Raw genomic sequence first — 15,400 nt, 5'->3', positions numbered from 1 at the left:
GAAGACCTGTTTCGCATCAACAAAGACACAAAAATCATCCAACTTGATAATGAACTCCGCACGATTACTCAAGGTGAATCTGATGTTTCTTCTTATTGCACTTGTCTCAAGTCTATTGCTGATATGCTTGATAATATCGACTCTCCTGTGCCTAAAAAATCTTATTGCGTATGCTATCAATGGGTTAAACCCAAAGTTTGAGAGTGTTGCTACTATTATACGCCACAACAAGCCCCTTTCGAGTTTTCTGGAAACTCGATCCATGCTTATGGCTCAAGAACATCGAATCAAACAACTTGATCACTTGCTCACTCCATCTGCCACTCCTTCATCGCCTACTGTCTTGGTTGCTGAACAACATAACTCATCTCAAAATACCACTCATGGAGGATTTAATCACCATGGTGGTCGTAACGATGGCAGGGGGAGAGGTCACAACAGTCATGGTGGTGGTCGTTGGTCACACTCGACCGATCAAACTCTCTAGGCTCCTCCTGGTTGGGGATTCGGATGGTACCCATTGCAAACAAGACAAGGCTTGCTGCCAAGACCCTACATGGGGTGGAACGAGGAGATAATTTATGAGGAGTTGGAATATGAGAGTAACATAGGCAACCGAAGACTCGAAGGTGAGAATATGAAGGGGTTTTATTATAGAGTTTTTGATAGGGAGGCATATGATTGATGTTGGTGGAGGGAGTGATGTTGAGAACGTGAACAGCCATGAAAAGAGCCTCGACCCAATATGTAGGAGGGAGGCGAGCTTGAAAGAGAAGAGTGTGGAGTATGTTGTTGATTGGGTTGGCTGCACTACAACGCGACGATCTACTTCCGACTATTGTGTTTTTCTTGGACAAAATTTATTATCTTGGTCTTCTAAACGACAGGGCACTGTGTCCCGCTCAAGTATTGAGGCTGAATATCGGGGTGTTGCTAATGCGGTTGCTGAGATTTCATGGATTCAGAACTTATTATTGGAGTTACACTTTCCTACTACTAGTGCGACCATTGTGTATTGTGATAATGTCAGTGCAGTCTATTTGTCAAATAATCCGGTTCAACATCAACGCACAAAACACATTGAGATCGAAATTCATTTTGTTCGCGATAAAGTTGCTCTTGGTCAGATTTGCGTGTTGCATGTTCCCTCTTCATCTCAGTATGCGGACATTTTTACCAAAGGTCTTCCAACATCTTTATTTTTAGATTTCAGATCCAGTTTGAATGTCCGGTCACTTCCTCCCGTTCAAACTGCGGGGGGCTGTTAATGTATATTTGTATTAGATTGTATTTGTCAGGCCCGTATACTTTGTGGTCGGCCCATGTATTTGTATTTTGTTATATATATTGTTTTAATGAGAAGGGTAATTTCATGGGAAAATAATAATATTAACTATTTAAACATTACTTAATTATGGTATTGGGACCTTGTATTATGACTTATGAGCAAAACTTCATGCAAATTAAATTATTGTAATCAACATAAATCATTGGCGTGGATGTATTTAATTTCATATTTAACAATTGCTTCAAAATTACAACTCATTTCAACAAATGCATATATATATATATATATATATATATATATATATATATATATATATATATATATATATATATATATATATATATATATATATATATATATATATATATATATATATATATATATATATATATATATATATATATATATATATATATATATATATATATAATTGATTTTATTTTTTTCATCAAAACAAGTTAAGGAGATTTAATAAGACGCTCTATCGACTATAGGTAATTTGTTGCAAAAAATATATAAATTTATAAAATTCTAGATAAGTTGAGCTTTTTTAAAAGTGAGGAGGGTTAAATAATGAATGAAAACTACATATGACATGTACGTCGGCTGGTCTTATTAGAAAGATAATGAAACTAAATATTATGGTGAGAAAAGTACTGAAAATGAATAATTGGCAGGTGATGACTCATTTTTTGCATTCTCATCATCTACTTTTCACACTCTTTCAAATATGTCATATTCTCAAGTCTCTACTGTCGGTTGCATACTTGCATTTAAGCAAGTCTTATCCTTTGATTAATTATATAACTAATCAATCTTTTTCTTTCTCCCAACAAACATTCTTCACCTAATTATTTACACTTTCAATCTTATTACATAATTTAAGTCAGCATCCGAAGGATCACCTTAGTAATTGAAACGTGTCTTCACCACTGAAAAGCGCATTTGATCTCCTAAACACGTGTAAAACATAATAAACAAACGGATAACTAGATAGCTAGAATGCATAAAGATAATAAATGACTTATAATTAGAGAAACACATACCAAGATACAACATAGCATAACGTATATGGCAAACAAATAATTTTATTAGGTATGGGTATTTAACGTGGTACCATCATCGGAGAAATTATATATATCCATGAAAAATTATATATATCCATGAAGAGAAACATATGTCATATAAAATTTATCAATACAAATTGGGGGTTACAAATTACTTGAATGAACAAAAGAAGATACAAAATGCATAAAAAACGTAATCATTGGAGAAAAATATGAACAAAAGCTAGGTCAAAATGAACATCAAAGGTTGTTGTAATCCTTGTCTTGAACAATTGTGTTTCGTCTTGATCTCATGAGGCAAATGCCAAGACACTCCATGTTGCTTTAGCTAGCACTACTACCAAGTCGCACATAAGGAACAACAACGATCATGATCTCCTTTGGTCTCTTTTGTATGATTTCTTATATAGCTCGTGAGGCTGACACAGTCATGTTGACCATTAGGTGAACAAATCTTTTTCAATTTGCGATTTCCTAATATCTTGAATAATTGTGAAGGGATGCATTGTCTATCACTAAAAACAACACTCTACTAATACATTGTTCCTAGATCGAAGGAGTTGAGGGCACTTACCCCTTCCTTAGATGCTTTAGAGTCAAATACTGATACACTAAACCACATATATAAATGTTATTTTTCGTAGATATCATAGTAGGTAGGAATATTTGTAGACATAAAAAATAGGAGCTAATTCAATTTCTCTTTTACAAGTTACATAGATCTATTTTGTTTCCTTCCAAACTATGCATGCCTATTAGTACAATAGCCAATAAAAAGATATTCCAAATGACATCATCTAATTATAACAAGTTTGTCTATATATTTGATATCCGAGTTGTAGCAAGATGGATGCATTATTACTTCTTTTATGACATCATCTAATTATAACAAGTTTGTCTATGTATTTGATATCCGAGGTGTAGCAAGATGGATGCATTATTACTTCTTTTTTATATCTCATGGCAATCTAGGTGCAAGTTTTATTAGATTTGAGTAATTTTACACATTTAAATCCCATAAGTATTTCCTTTTTATCTCCATTGGTATTTTGTAGGAATTTTGTTGGATTCCACTCTTATCGCAATTTTGTCGGAAATTACCAACAAAATAAGTTCATCGGAAATATTTGGTTTTGTGTGCCTGATGATTATACACCAAATAGAATATCTATTGTATGGTTTCATCTTAATTAATATTTTACTAAACGATAAGATATCAAAGGAGGACTATATCAGGGCTCCTTGTATTGTTTTTTGAATTCAAAAAATGTTTTTGGTCAAAAACGCTTAATGACTTATGATGGTGACAAAATCACAAAATGAGTTTTAAAAAGAGTTTAGATTAACTTTTGTGGTGACAAAAGTCAATAAGTTAATAAGTTAAAAAATATTTGACTTAAAATCATTATTGTGGTTAAAATATTAAAAAAAATCAAAAAAATAAATTTTACATGCTTTTTAAAATTTATTTTTAAAGTTAATGAAAAACTATTTTAAAAAGTGATTTTAAGTTTGTCAAATATTTTATTTTACCTATTGAATTTGTTTTGAAAAGCAATCCCAAACACCCCGTAAAATCTAACAAAAAACTACATATCTTTATTGAATATACAATTTTTTTTACCCCTTATGATGAGAGCTTAACAGTTGAGGAGCGGAATTTCACATATGAGATACAAGACTCAAATCCTGACACACCTAAATTATTGTTAGTGTTTCGTGATTAACCTCTCACGTGGACATCTGTACGGATTGACGTGGACTGCTCGAATGATACATTTCCAATTTTTTTACCCAAACACCTTTTGTATATTTTTAGATTCTCCTTTTTTTGGTCTTTAGTTCTAATCCTTTTTACCTAAATTTGTACATAAAAATTGACATAAAAAATTGTCAAATTTAGAAGTGAGGGTGTTAAAAAATGGGATAACAAAAGAGAAACATAAACCATACAAATTTAGACGGAGGGCGGATGGAAAAATATCCGGCCCGTTAGCATGCATGTGGTGATTGATATCTAGAATCAGTGTGTATTGTAAATTTGTAATCGTAATTGTATATGCATATATTTAGAGAAGAGAGAGAAAGAGTTAGGGAGACTATTTCTGTGGCTTTAGATTCTTTGGGCGTATAGTACACCGTCCCTACCAGCTTTCCCCGAGAAAATCAAACCTCTGCAGCTCGCTGCCATTCCCCTTTTTTTTAATTTCTCAATTGCCACTCCTATTCTCCCTTTTTTTTATTTCTTGATTGCCACCACTATTCAGTCACCTACATCGAAAAGAAGGAATTAGGGAAAATTTTATAATGATTTCAGATGCTTATATTCACTCTTAGGGTAGAGGAGTAATAGATACAGACGTCAGACGCCGGAGGTAATGGCGGTGCTCGCACCATTGCTCTTCATCTTTCTTGTTCTTGGTCTAAACTCCATTAATGGCGACACAGATCCATCCGATGGTTAGTATTTTTCTTTCTTTATTTATTTTTAGTTGTGGGTTTTTATTGTTTGTCGGTGTCGCCTATGAAAACCTGTCTAGTTAATTTTATTGTAAAAGGTTTTTACGATTTTCGTAGTGGTTTAAAGGAACACGCAACCGATTACGTTAACTCAATTACACACCCTCTATGTAAACATACTCGAATTCACAATCAACCAACAAATTAATCAAAGCAATTGATTCGAGTTTCAAACTTCATGTGCAGTCTCTGCCCTGGTAGCCATGTATCAAAGTATGAGTTCGCCGGGACAATTAACCAAGTGGAGTTCAAGCGGCGGCGATCCCTGTGGAGATAGCTGGAAAGGCGTCACATGTTCGGGAGCAAGAGTCACAGAAATGTATTTCACACTTTCCATTGATCATCTACTCATTTGAATGTGTATAAAGTCATCATAATGTGTCATAATTCATAAAACTCATAACATTTGTATCCGATCAGAAAATTACCCAGTCTTGGGCTTTCAGGGGGAATCGGATTCCAGCTTTCAAGTTTGACATCGGTAACTGACTTGTAAGAACGATAAATTTCTTCAATCTCTTCATTTATGGCTTCTTTTTTGACATATATAAACCTGACATGGTTTAATTTGGTAATGCAGTGATGTAAGCAACAATAATTTTGGCAATCAGATACCTTATAGCCTTCCTCCAAACGTGCAAAGACTGTATGTTTATTTATTATTATTATTATTATTATTATCTTTTAAGCATTCATTTTCTCCTAATTTTCATCTCATTTCTCATATGACCTTTTAAAAATGCAGAAATCTTGCTGGATGTGGATATACTGGCAGCCTTCCATATTCCATATCACAAATGGCTTCTCTAAGATACTTGTGAGTCAAATTTTTTTATTTTTTTAATCAAAATTGTTACACTGATATTGACATTGATTTTTTTATATTTGAATAGAAATGTTGCCCACAATCAAATAAGTGGTCAATTACCTGACATGTTTGGGCAACTTCCATCTCTTTCCAACCTGTAAGAACTGAAACCATAACATATATTTATGCATTTGAGGTAAAAAAAAAAAAAAAAAAAAAGGTTTTTAATGATTTTATGCATACTTCAGGGATCTATCTTCTAATTTATTCACGGGTGATCTTCCTCAAAGCTTCAGCTTATTGTCAAGTGCTAATAATATGTAAGTATATGAATCTGTAATCTGACATGGCATTCAACTTCTCATTCAATTATTGTTGTGTAGGTATTTACAGAACAACCAGTTTACAGGCTCCATTGATGTTCTTGCAAATCTTCCCCTCAAGACTCTGTGAGTATTTTTTAATCAAAACCAATCTTTTACACGTGTTAGGTATATAATATATTACATTAATTAACACTTATTTCTTAACTCATGTTTCAGGAATGTTGCAAATAACAAATTCACTGGTTGGATTCCAAGTCAATTCAGAAACATAAATTTTCTGTAAGCTTGCAAATTCCTACATTATCTGTATTTATAAAAAAAATATATTTAAACATTAAACATTAAACATTATATGATTGTTTTTGTGCTAGAAATGATGGTAACTCATGGAACTCAGGGCCTGCACCACCACCGCCACCTGGCATCCCTGCACCTGAAGGTGGTGGTCAAACCCGCCAACCGAGCGGCGGCATTACACCATCTGCTAGCGGCTCTAATGGCGGCAGAAAGAAATCCGGTATCAGTGGTGGAGCTATAGCTGGAATTGTGATTTCCATTTTAATCGTGGCTGCATTCATTGTATTCATTTTATTAAAAAGAAGATCCAAAAAGTCAACAGATATAGAAAAAACCGAACCCCGATCTTTACCTCCTGTTCCTCCACAGCAAGATTCAATCCAAGATTCCTCCATGGTCAACACAAAATCAGTTGACCCTCCACCTGTCATTAACCTTAACCTAAAACCACCACCAATGGATGATAACAACATCTCATTCGATGACATTGACAATGATTTCACAGCTAAACCTATAGTTGTTCCCAAAAAACAAAGCGTGGCCCCACCAGATGCCACGTCATACTCCATAGCTGACCTTCAAATAGCTACAGACAGCTTCAATGGTGATAACCTAATCGGTGAAGGATCTATCGGGCGTGTTTTTCGTGCCCAATTTGAAGATGGAAAAGTTGTTGCTGTTAAGAAAATTAAGCCATCTGTTCTTCATGGTCAATTATCAGAAGATTTCATTGATATTGTTTCAGACGTATCAAGATTACGCCACCCTAATGTAACAGAGCTTGTTGGATATTGTTCTGAATATGGACAGCATCTTTTAGTTTATGAGTTTCTAAAAAACGGATCTTTATACGATTTCCTACATCTTTTGGATGAATATAGTAAGCCATTAATATGGAATAGCCGTGTCAAAATTGCTTTAGGGACAGCACGTGCATTGGAGTAAGTTTTAAAAAAAAAAAATCTTACCTTAAAAACCTTATGAATAATTGATTATTAGGGCTGATGTCATCTTGTTTCTATTTTCAGATATCTACATGAAGTATGCTCGCCTTCTGTTATTCATAAGAACATTAAATCAGCCAATATCTTGCTAGATTCAGAGCTTAATCCTCATCTTTCTGATTGTGGGTTAGCTAGGCTTGTCTCAGATGCAGATCAGGTAGAAGAAACTTTCAACTTTCAACTTTCAAGTGTTGGTGTTTGTACTTTGTATAGAGTTGAATATTTGAATTTACTGATTTGCCCTTGGTTTGGTTGAAGGAGGAGAATGTTGGGTCTGGATATAGTGCCCCTGAGGTTTCGATGTCTGGTCAGTACACGATAAAGAGCGATGTGTACAGTTTTGGTGTTACTATGTTAGAATTACTTACAGGAAGAAAACCTTTTGATAGGTAAAAAAGTTTATCTTATTAAATATAGTAACCTAGTTTGGTATATATAGATTTCTTTAACCTAAGTTGTGGTTTCAGTTCAAGGACAAGGGCAGAACAGTCTTTGGTACAGTGGGCGACACCTCAGCTTCATGACATTGATGCTCTTGCCAAAATGGTTGATCCGGCACTTAAAGGACTGTATCCAGTCAAATCTCTTTCTCGATTTGCGGATGTAATCGCTCTTTGTGTACAGGTAATACTGATACTGATAGTCTGATATTGATACTGATATTGGTACTGATATTGATACTAATGTGGTTATATTTATTTATATATGAATGTTAGGCGGAGCCAGAGTTTCGGCCACCCATGTCGGAAGTGGTTGAGGCGTTGGTAAGACTTGTGCAGAGGGCAAACATGAGCAAGAGAACGGTTAGTCTTGAACAAGGTTCAGCTGTGCGGACCCGCGACCAGGATTCTCCTCGGGAGAGTTGATGATTGTATTTATTTTTTTGATTGTTATCCTTTATTATTAATCTTTAAAAAAAATTGGTTTGGTTTTGGTTTAATAATTATATATTGGTATGGTTTTAGATAACGTGTAGGAAACAACCGACATTTGGAAGTGGAAGTTAAAGCATTTATTGATTTTTGTTTCACTTGTCATTGGTGAATAATTCAGCGACTTGTTTGATTGTTTCCATTTTCTTAACAGGGCAATTTCTTACCCACAATAGCCTACATACTTGCGTTTTTATTCACTGATAATATCGTTAAGTAACCTGAAAATTGTAAAATGTATTTTTTTCCCTCCTATTTGCATAATAGTAAGTTACATACAATTCCATATCCATAACTTATATGTATATATCGATAATAACAATAGCCAACATGAACTTGTAAACATTTTATAGGCTTGAAGTTGTATTTTACTCGTAATAGCAATACACTCACATACATGCGCACAATGAATAAAAACAAAGCATACAATCTTGTTTAAATGCAAGGATAACCAAAATATAACATTCATTTTCCAGACTTCAGTCCCATTTTCCTCAAAAGAAAACACCACACACGAATTCTTTTTGACATCTGAATCCATGTGTAGCAAGACTTTAAAGAAACATTAAAAAGTTCACATAACACATAACAAATCAATTGTAAACCATATACTTAGGAGTAGCACTAAACTTCTGGTACCCTTTAATGACTTTGTTAACAGCATCAAGAAAATCCTTCTCAGTCACTGTCTTCCTCCTTGCCCTAATTGCATACATTCCAGCCTCAGTACACACACTTCTTATATCTGCCCCTGTTGAATTAGGGCAAAGTCGCGCCAAAAGTTCAAATCTCACATCCCTCTCACAATTCATTGTTCTTGTATGAATCTTAAATATCTGTGTCCTACTTTCCATATCTGGAAGCCCAAATTCCACTTTCCTATCCAGTCTCCCAGGTCTCAACAGTGCTGGATCCAATGTATCTGGTCTGCAATTACACATACATATTCAAATAAAGTGCTGTATACATGAAGACAGTTTCTTTTTGGACTTAATGAAAAGATATGAATAAAATATACCTATTTGTAGCCATCAAAACTTTAATATTCCCACGAGCATCAAATCCATCAAGTTGATTCACAATTTCAAGCATGGTTCTTTGAACCTCATTATCACCACCAGCTCCATCATCAAAACGGGCCCCACCAATTGCATCAACTTCATCAAAGAAAACTATGCAAGCTTTTTTGGAACGTGCCATCTATTGAATTGAAGTCAAAGTTGTTAGTTGCTTAAATTAATGTCAAATTATCGACTTATTGTAAATTGAATTTGTTCATGATGGATTGATGACCTGGAATAGCTCGCGAACCATGCGGGCCCCCTCACCAACGTATTTCTGAACAAGTTCACTTCCAATGACACGTATAAAACATGCATCAGTTCTGTTGGCAACTGCTCTTGCTAAAAGTGTTTTACCAGTGCCAGGTGGACCATAGCATAGGACGCCTTTCGGAGGATCAATTCCCAATTTAACAAATTTCTCAGGGTGGAGCATTGGCAACTCGACCACCTAAAAAGAAAAAGATTTTATAAAACTAAAACCAGAAACTATAAACACTATTTTACATAATTTACAGTTTTACACACCTCTCTCATCTTTTCAATTTGTTCCTTGCATCCACCAACATCATTATATGTGACATCTGGTTTTTCTTCAACTGTCATCATGGTTACACTTGGGTCAATCTTGGGGGGTAAAGGGATCTGAATTTGATACTTGTTGCGGTCAACACTGTAATTAGACATGGAGATTTTAGATAAAAAAAAAAGATTAAAAAGAAAAGATTTTTATCATGCTATAATAACAAATTCAAATTACCCAACACGCATTCCTTCTTCAATATCTGTTGGTGAAACTTTGTCTCCCAATCCAACAACAAACTGTAGAGTGATAAAACTGAGTATCAGTATGTTACATAAACAAGGGACTTTGAATTTGTAATTAGGATATAGGTGTTGTTGTTTTATACATACCTTTGCAATTTGCTTGACATTTATTACATATTTGGCGTCTTCTGTGTTGGGATTAATTATTTTTGTGCATCTTGCTACCTGAAGAGGTTGCTCCTCTTGCATCATTTGCTTATCAGAAACAAGATCCCATTGACTAGGTGCAGCCAAACCAGTGTCAGACTCTTTGATGCCTAAAGCAGTTGAAAAGAGAAACAAAGGAAATATCAAATATCTTTAACCATTCATATCTAATTATCTATATATGTACAGGTATAAGGCCATTTATAGTCTCTACAAAGAAGAATGTTCTAAGTAGTAAAACAAGCAAAAAGGCAGAGTCTTCATAGTTCATACAAGCTTATTTGAGTCAGAAACCTCACAAAAATAAGCTTACCACATAAATCGTTGATCCTTTTGGCCATTTCCTTTACATCTTTTTCAGCTTTCTTGATGCTTGTGGAATATGGCCCCAATCCCTGCACAAGTCTTCATCAATTCAGTTGCGATAAACAGAATATTTCAACCAACACAAACTATCAACTCAAAAGTTTCTCTATAATGCACATGAATACTAGTAAAATGCAAGATAAAGATCAAACTATCCTAAGTTCCTAACAGCTGAAAGCATTTAAAAATCAATCTTAAATCAAATTGTATTAAATTGCATCAATTCGTCAGCGCACAAAGCTAATCATTCAAATCTTCAGTAGATGCTACCTTTTCCTTGATTTGATATACAAAACCATTATGTAAAAAGTTGAATTTTAAAACAGCAAAGCCTATTTTAGTACACGGGTAAACAGTAAAGAAGCTGCGAACAGCCAAATTTCATCAAAGAACTAATTTTCACCCGATCCGTAGTGTTGCTCGATGGGTTAACAAGTTAAAAAGAACAAAAGCCAATTAAATAAGGGCATCGAGTGGAACAAGTATTAGGTCTTTAGTTTGTAAGAATCGCGATTTAACTCACATAAGTCTTGAGAAGAGCGATATCGTCTTCATCAAGAGGGGGAGGATTCTTCTCGTCCCTAATCTCATCTTCTATGTCAGTCGGCATCGCTTTTTTTTGTTGCTACCGGAGGGCAAGGATTTGATTTGGATCTCCTCGACGGAAAAACGTTTCTTGCCGAACAATAAACTGGGAGACAGGGTCGTTCCCGTCGAGTATCATCTTATGCTCGTATTTTAGTAGAAATACAAGAATAGTCCCTTGACTATTTTCCTATCCATAACTTGTCGAACTACTGTTTCTTTTGTGCATTATCGGTCCAAAATAACTTGAGTTCATATCGGGATGGGTATGACCATCCCTGAATCGATCCAAAGTCGGGTATGACCAGTTGACGAAACACATACACAAACATGTGGGGGTGGGGGGGGGGGGGGGGGGGGGGGAGTTGGGCCATATTCATTGTTTAGAATTTGATAAAAATCACCAATAAGTATCAACTTCCGACCCATTATTAGGTAGAGTCATTTCCAACCGGACCCAAATTCTTATGGTTTTGATTTTCCTGTTAGGTGAAGGATTTTTTGCCATTTCTAAACCAATAAAATAGCACTCTTGTACACATAATGATCATTATGTGTACAAGAGTGCTATTTTAGGTAGAGTCCTCTCCAACCGGACACAAATTCTTATGGTTTTGGATTTTCCAGTTAGGTGTAGGATTTTTTGTCATTTCTAAACCAATAAAATAGCACTCTTGTATACATAATAATCATTAGTACACATGTAATTATAACACTTGTTTATGATGACGAATACATTTATTTTCTATGTTGAATTCATTTGATGTGACTTAAAAAAATGTAAATTAAGAGTTGTACTTATGAAAATGAATTGTTTTTCAGAGATTTTTAAACTACTATAAATGGAGTTGTATAATGAATTCACAAAAGATCAAGTATTATTTATCATACAACGAAATTGTAAGAAAATAGCATTCCATGGTCATGACTCATTAGTCAAGTTCAACTTGGCCATATGATGCAATAATCCCATATGTGTATGTACATCGCTTTACTCTTAGTATTAAGTTACATATATAGTTAAAATATCTCTATAAAACACAAAAATTCAATATTTTAAATGTAACACCCAATTTATGGCCATTTATTAATTCAGGGTTAAGGACCAAAGGTCGATCATGTAAAGGTTTTGGGCCTTAAGGAAGTAAAGTTTAGACCTTTTGGGAGGTGATAATGTTGGTTGTGAGATCTAACCTTTAAATTGTGTGTTGAATCGAAGGGTAGAAAGGGGAAAAGTTATGGACTCGGGTTTTCTTGCATGAATTAAAGATTTTAGTTCGAGATGTTTTTTGTAACACTCGTATTCATGTATGTTATATTTAGTCCTTGGATCATTGTTTATTTTGCAAAAGAGGCCTTTCGTCAATGAACATCGGGATGATACTAGGAAATATGGTCCGAAGAATCTCGATAGTAGTTCCATGAACAATCCTTTGCGGGATTGGATTTTTTTCTTTTTGGAAATGCCATAAAGCGCGAATAAACTCTTTTATGCTAGTGGAATTGGGAAGCATGATAAGTCCGTACTCCACATTCTAGCTTCACCCTTGGTTTTCAAAGAAAGGAAACTTCAAAGACTGACAGAAGATAAAGGTAAGATAATTCTTTCTGGCCTTAACTGAAAGCGGGGGAGGCCCAGGTCTACATACAGGTCTTGGATCATTAATAGTAATAGAACTCTACGCAAAGAATGTCTGAGTCCCTCTTCCTTTCCTGAACCTGTGAGAACACTCTAAGAATATGCCAGCAAAGACCTTATTCAAGACTTTATAAATTGCATCCATCACTGTCGTTTTAGTTGGTTGAGGAGTGACCGATCCGGTCAGTCAAAAAATAGTAAAAAAAAAGAAAGTCTGTCTGGTCTGGTGTAGCTAATGTGACTTTCTCGATCTATAGTTCTTCTTCTTTCTCTCTCTTGACCAATGCTCACGTTGGGCATACATATATGTACGCTTAGCGTATATGGGTGGATGGATCGCGGACTTGAACCACGTATGCGGGGCGTACGTGGCTAGAAGCAAAACCCTATATTTTTCGGGCATGAGCCCTATTTAAGCTCATTTATGACCTTTGGACCTTCTCCATTACTAGCCTCCACACCTCTAAACGTTCCTAAAACCCTATTTTGCTTTGGAGTGTGATCTTTGAGCTTGAAAGTGACCTTGTAGCCCTTTTTGGTGTGTTTGAAAGAAGAAGAGTTTGGTGTGCAAGCCTTAGACGTGGTTGAGCTTCAAGATCCTGAATCTACATCATTTTAGGAGGCTTTTGGAGGTAAAAAGATCCTACCTTGTTAATCCATTTGATACTTAGAGTTAAGGTTTGTTCATAAGCTCATTTTTGGTCCATGGATTCTCTTCTGTGAGTTTGAGCAACTCTAGAAGCTTGTAATATTAGATCTTCGTCGCTTTGGTGTGTTAGTGTAACGCCCGTAGATCCGGGCTAGTCAATTTAGAGACGATAAGCATCAAAAGTGACTTTTTGATAAAAAAAAATTTATTTAGAATGAATAATCTTAACTAAGTTGTAGTGGTCGTGACAAGGATTCCGGATATATAAAGAATGCCAAAATCCGAGTTATAACGAAGAAGTTATGACATGTTGAAGTTTCGCGACAGAACCGGCACGACGCAGCGTGACGTAAATAGTGAATTTACGATAGAGTGATAATTAGCCTTGGTAATCTAAACAAAAGCCGTAGAATAAGTTAAACAGAGAACGTGCATAAAAACAACGTCTAAATCTGATTTTGTATGAGGAAGTTATGATTTTTCTAAGTTTCAGCTTAACAGTATGCAGCCCACAGTTCGAATATGAGATCGAGTGATTTCTTGTAACTCCCCGATTCTCAGGTATCGATTTTATAAGAATTTTCTTGTTTTCAAGGTCTACTCGACGAGTTGGTTGCCCTACTCGTCGAGTAGCAGCGGGTTGGTCCGCGTGTTTTAGTGACCTACTCGCCGAGTCCAAGAAGGGACTCGACGGGTAGGAGCTGGCAGATGAAATCCTAAATTCTGGGGATTTGCACCATATTTAAGGACCACTTATTCCCCTTAGCCTCTCTTACTACCTCCCTTGAGTTCATAAACCCTAATTCGTGGTTGCTCTATATAATTGTGTGCTCTTTAGCTTGGAAGATGGATCTTTGGAGTAAAAAGCTTGGAGTTCAAGAAGTTTGGAGCAAGGGGTTGTTGTAGATCTGGATTCTTCTCTGTCTTGTCATCATTTTGGAGGTAACAAGTTGTTACCTTGGCTCTCTCTTAGTTAGATCTCTTCATTATGAGATGGGCCATATTCACTATTTAGAATTCGATAAAAATCATCGATAAGTATCAACTTCCGACCCATTATTAGGTAGAGTCATCTCCGACCGGACCCAAATTCTTATGGTTTTGATTTTCCTGTTAGGTGAAGGATTTTTTGCCATTTCTAAACCAATAAAATAGCACTCTTGTACACATAATGATCATTATGTGTACAAGAGTGCTATTTTAGGTAGAGTCGTCTCCAACCGGACCCAAATTCTTATGGTTTTGGATTTTCCAGTTAGGTGTAGGATTTTTTGCCATTTCTAAACCAATAAAATAGCACTCTTGTATACATAATAATCATTAGTACACATGTAATTATAACACTTGTTTATGATGACGAATACATTTATTTTCTATGTTGAATTCATTTGATGTGACTTAAAAAAAAATGTAAATTAAGAGTTGTACTTATGAAAATGAATTGTTTTTCAGAGATTTTTAAACTACTATAAATGGAGTTGTATAATGAATTCACAAAAGATCAAGTATTATTTATCATACAACGAAATTGTAAGAAAATGGCATTCCATGGTCATGACTCATTAGTCAAGTTCAACTTGGCCATATGATGCAATAATCCCATATGTGTATGTACATCGCTTTACTCTTAGTATTAAGTTACATATATAGTTAAAATATCTCTATAAAACACAAAAATTCAATATTTTAAATGTAACACCCAATTTCTGGCCATTTATTAATTCAGGGTTAAGGACCAAAGGTCGATCATGTAAAGGTTTTCGGCCTTAAGGAAGTAAAGTTTAGACCTTTTGGGAGGTGATAATGTTGGTTGTGAGATCTAACCTTTAAATTGTGTGTTGAATCGAAGGGTAGAAAGGGGAAAAGTTATGGACTGGGGTTTT

At 35.1% G+C, this 15,400-nt stretch overlaps 2 protein-coding genes across 2 annotated transcripts; one reads left to right on the top strand and one right to left on the bottom strand.

Annotated features, from left to right (window-relative positions):
- The first annotated feature begins 4,431 nt into the window (after positions 1-4,431).
- LOC111913915 (protein STRUBBELIG-RECEPTOR FAMILY 7) lies at positions 4,432-8,340 on the top strand. The gene is made up of 14 exons (XM_023909635.3): positions 4,432-4,815; positions 5,062-5,194; positions 5,296-5,367; positions 5,456-5,521; positions 5,621-5,692; positions 5,769-5,840; positions 5,932-6,003; positions 6,067-6,132; positions 6,226-6,288; positions 6,381-7,247; positions 7,335-7,467; positions 7,569-7,699; positions 7,778-7,934; positions 8,027-8,340. The coding sequence occupies exons 1-14, from the start codon at positions 4,734-4,736 to the stop codon at positions 8,174-8,176; spliced, it is 2,136 nt and encodes a 711-aa protein (XP_023765403.1). The 5' UTR covers positions 4,432-4,733; the 3' UTR covers positions 8,177-8,340.
- A 313-nt stretch (positions 8,341-8,653) lies between these two features.
- On the bottom strand, positions 8,654-11,348 carry LOC111913917 (26S proteasome regulatory subunit 7 homolog A). The gene is made up of 8 exons (XM_023909636.3): positions 11,168-11,348; positions 10,592-10,673; positions 10,219-10,388; positions 10,064-10,125; positions 9,832-9,976; positions 9,536-9,754; positions 9,261-9,442; positions 8,654-9,169 (listed from the first exon to the last, which is right to left on the bottom strand). The coding sequence occupies exons 1-8, from the start codon at positions 11,252-11,254 to the stop codon at positions 8,836-8,838; spliced, it is 1,281 nt and encodes a 426-aa protein (XP_023765404.1). The 5' UTR covers positions 11,255-11,348; the 3' UTR covers positions 8,654-8,835.
- Between the last annotated feature and the right edge of the window lie 4,052 nt (positions 11,349-15,400).

This window comes from Lactuca sativa, chromosome 1 (assembly GCF_002870075.4).
Source record: "Lactuca sativa cultivar Salinas chromosome 1, Lsat_Salinas_v11, whole genome shotgun sequence".
Lineage (NCBI taxonomy): Eukaryota > Viridiplantae > Streptophyta > Magnoliopsida > Asterales > Asteraceae > Lactuca > Lactuca sativa.
Note: the sequence above shows the minus strand (reverse complement) of the source record. Positions and strands in the feature narration are given on the sequence as shown.

Bases quoted from the DNA above. Each gene is read 5' to 3' on its own strand.
- LOC111913915 (XM_023909635.3), top strand. From the start codon at position 4,734: ATGGCGGTGCTCGCACCATTGCTCTTCATCTTTCTTGTTCTTGGTCTA. The intron at 4,816-5,061 runs GTTAGTATTTTT...CTTCATGTGCAG, and splicing joins CGACACAGATCCATCCGATG to TCTCTGCCCTGGTAGCCATG. The intron at 7,935-8,026 runs GTAATACTGATA...TATGAATGTTAG, and splicing joins TAATCGCTCTTTGTGTACAG to GCGGAGCCAGAGTTTCGGCC.
- LOC111913917 (XM_023909636.3), bottom strand. From the start codon at position 11,254: ATGCCGACTGACATAGAAGATGAGATTAGGGACGAGAAGAATCCTCCC. The intron at 10,389-10,591 runs GTAAGCTTATTT...CAACTGCTTTAG, and splicing joins AAGGATCAACGATTTATGTG to GCATCAAAGAGTCTGACACT. The intron at 9,170-9,260 runs GTATATTTTATT...GTGTAATTGCAG, and splicing joins GTTTTGATGGCTACAAATAG to ACCAGATACATTGGATCCAG.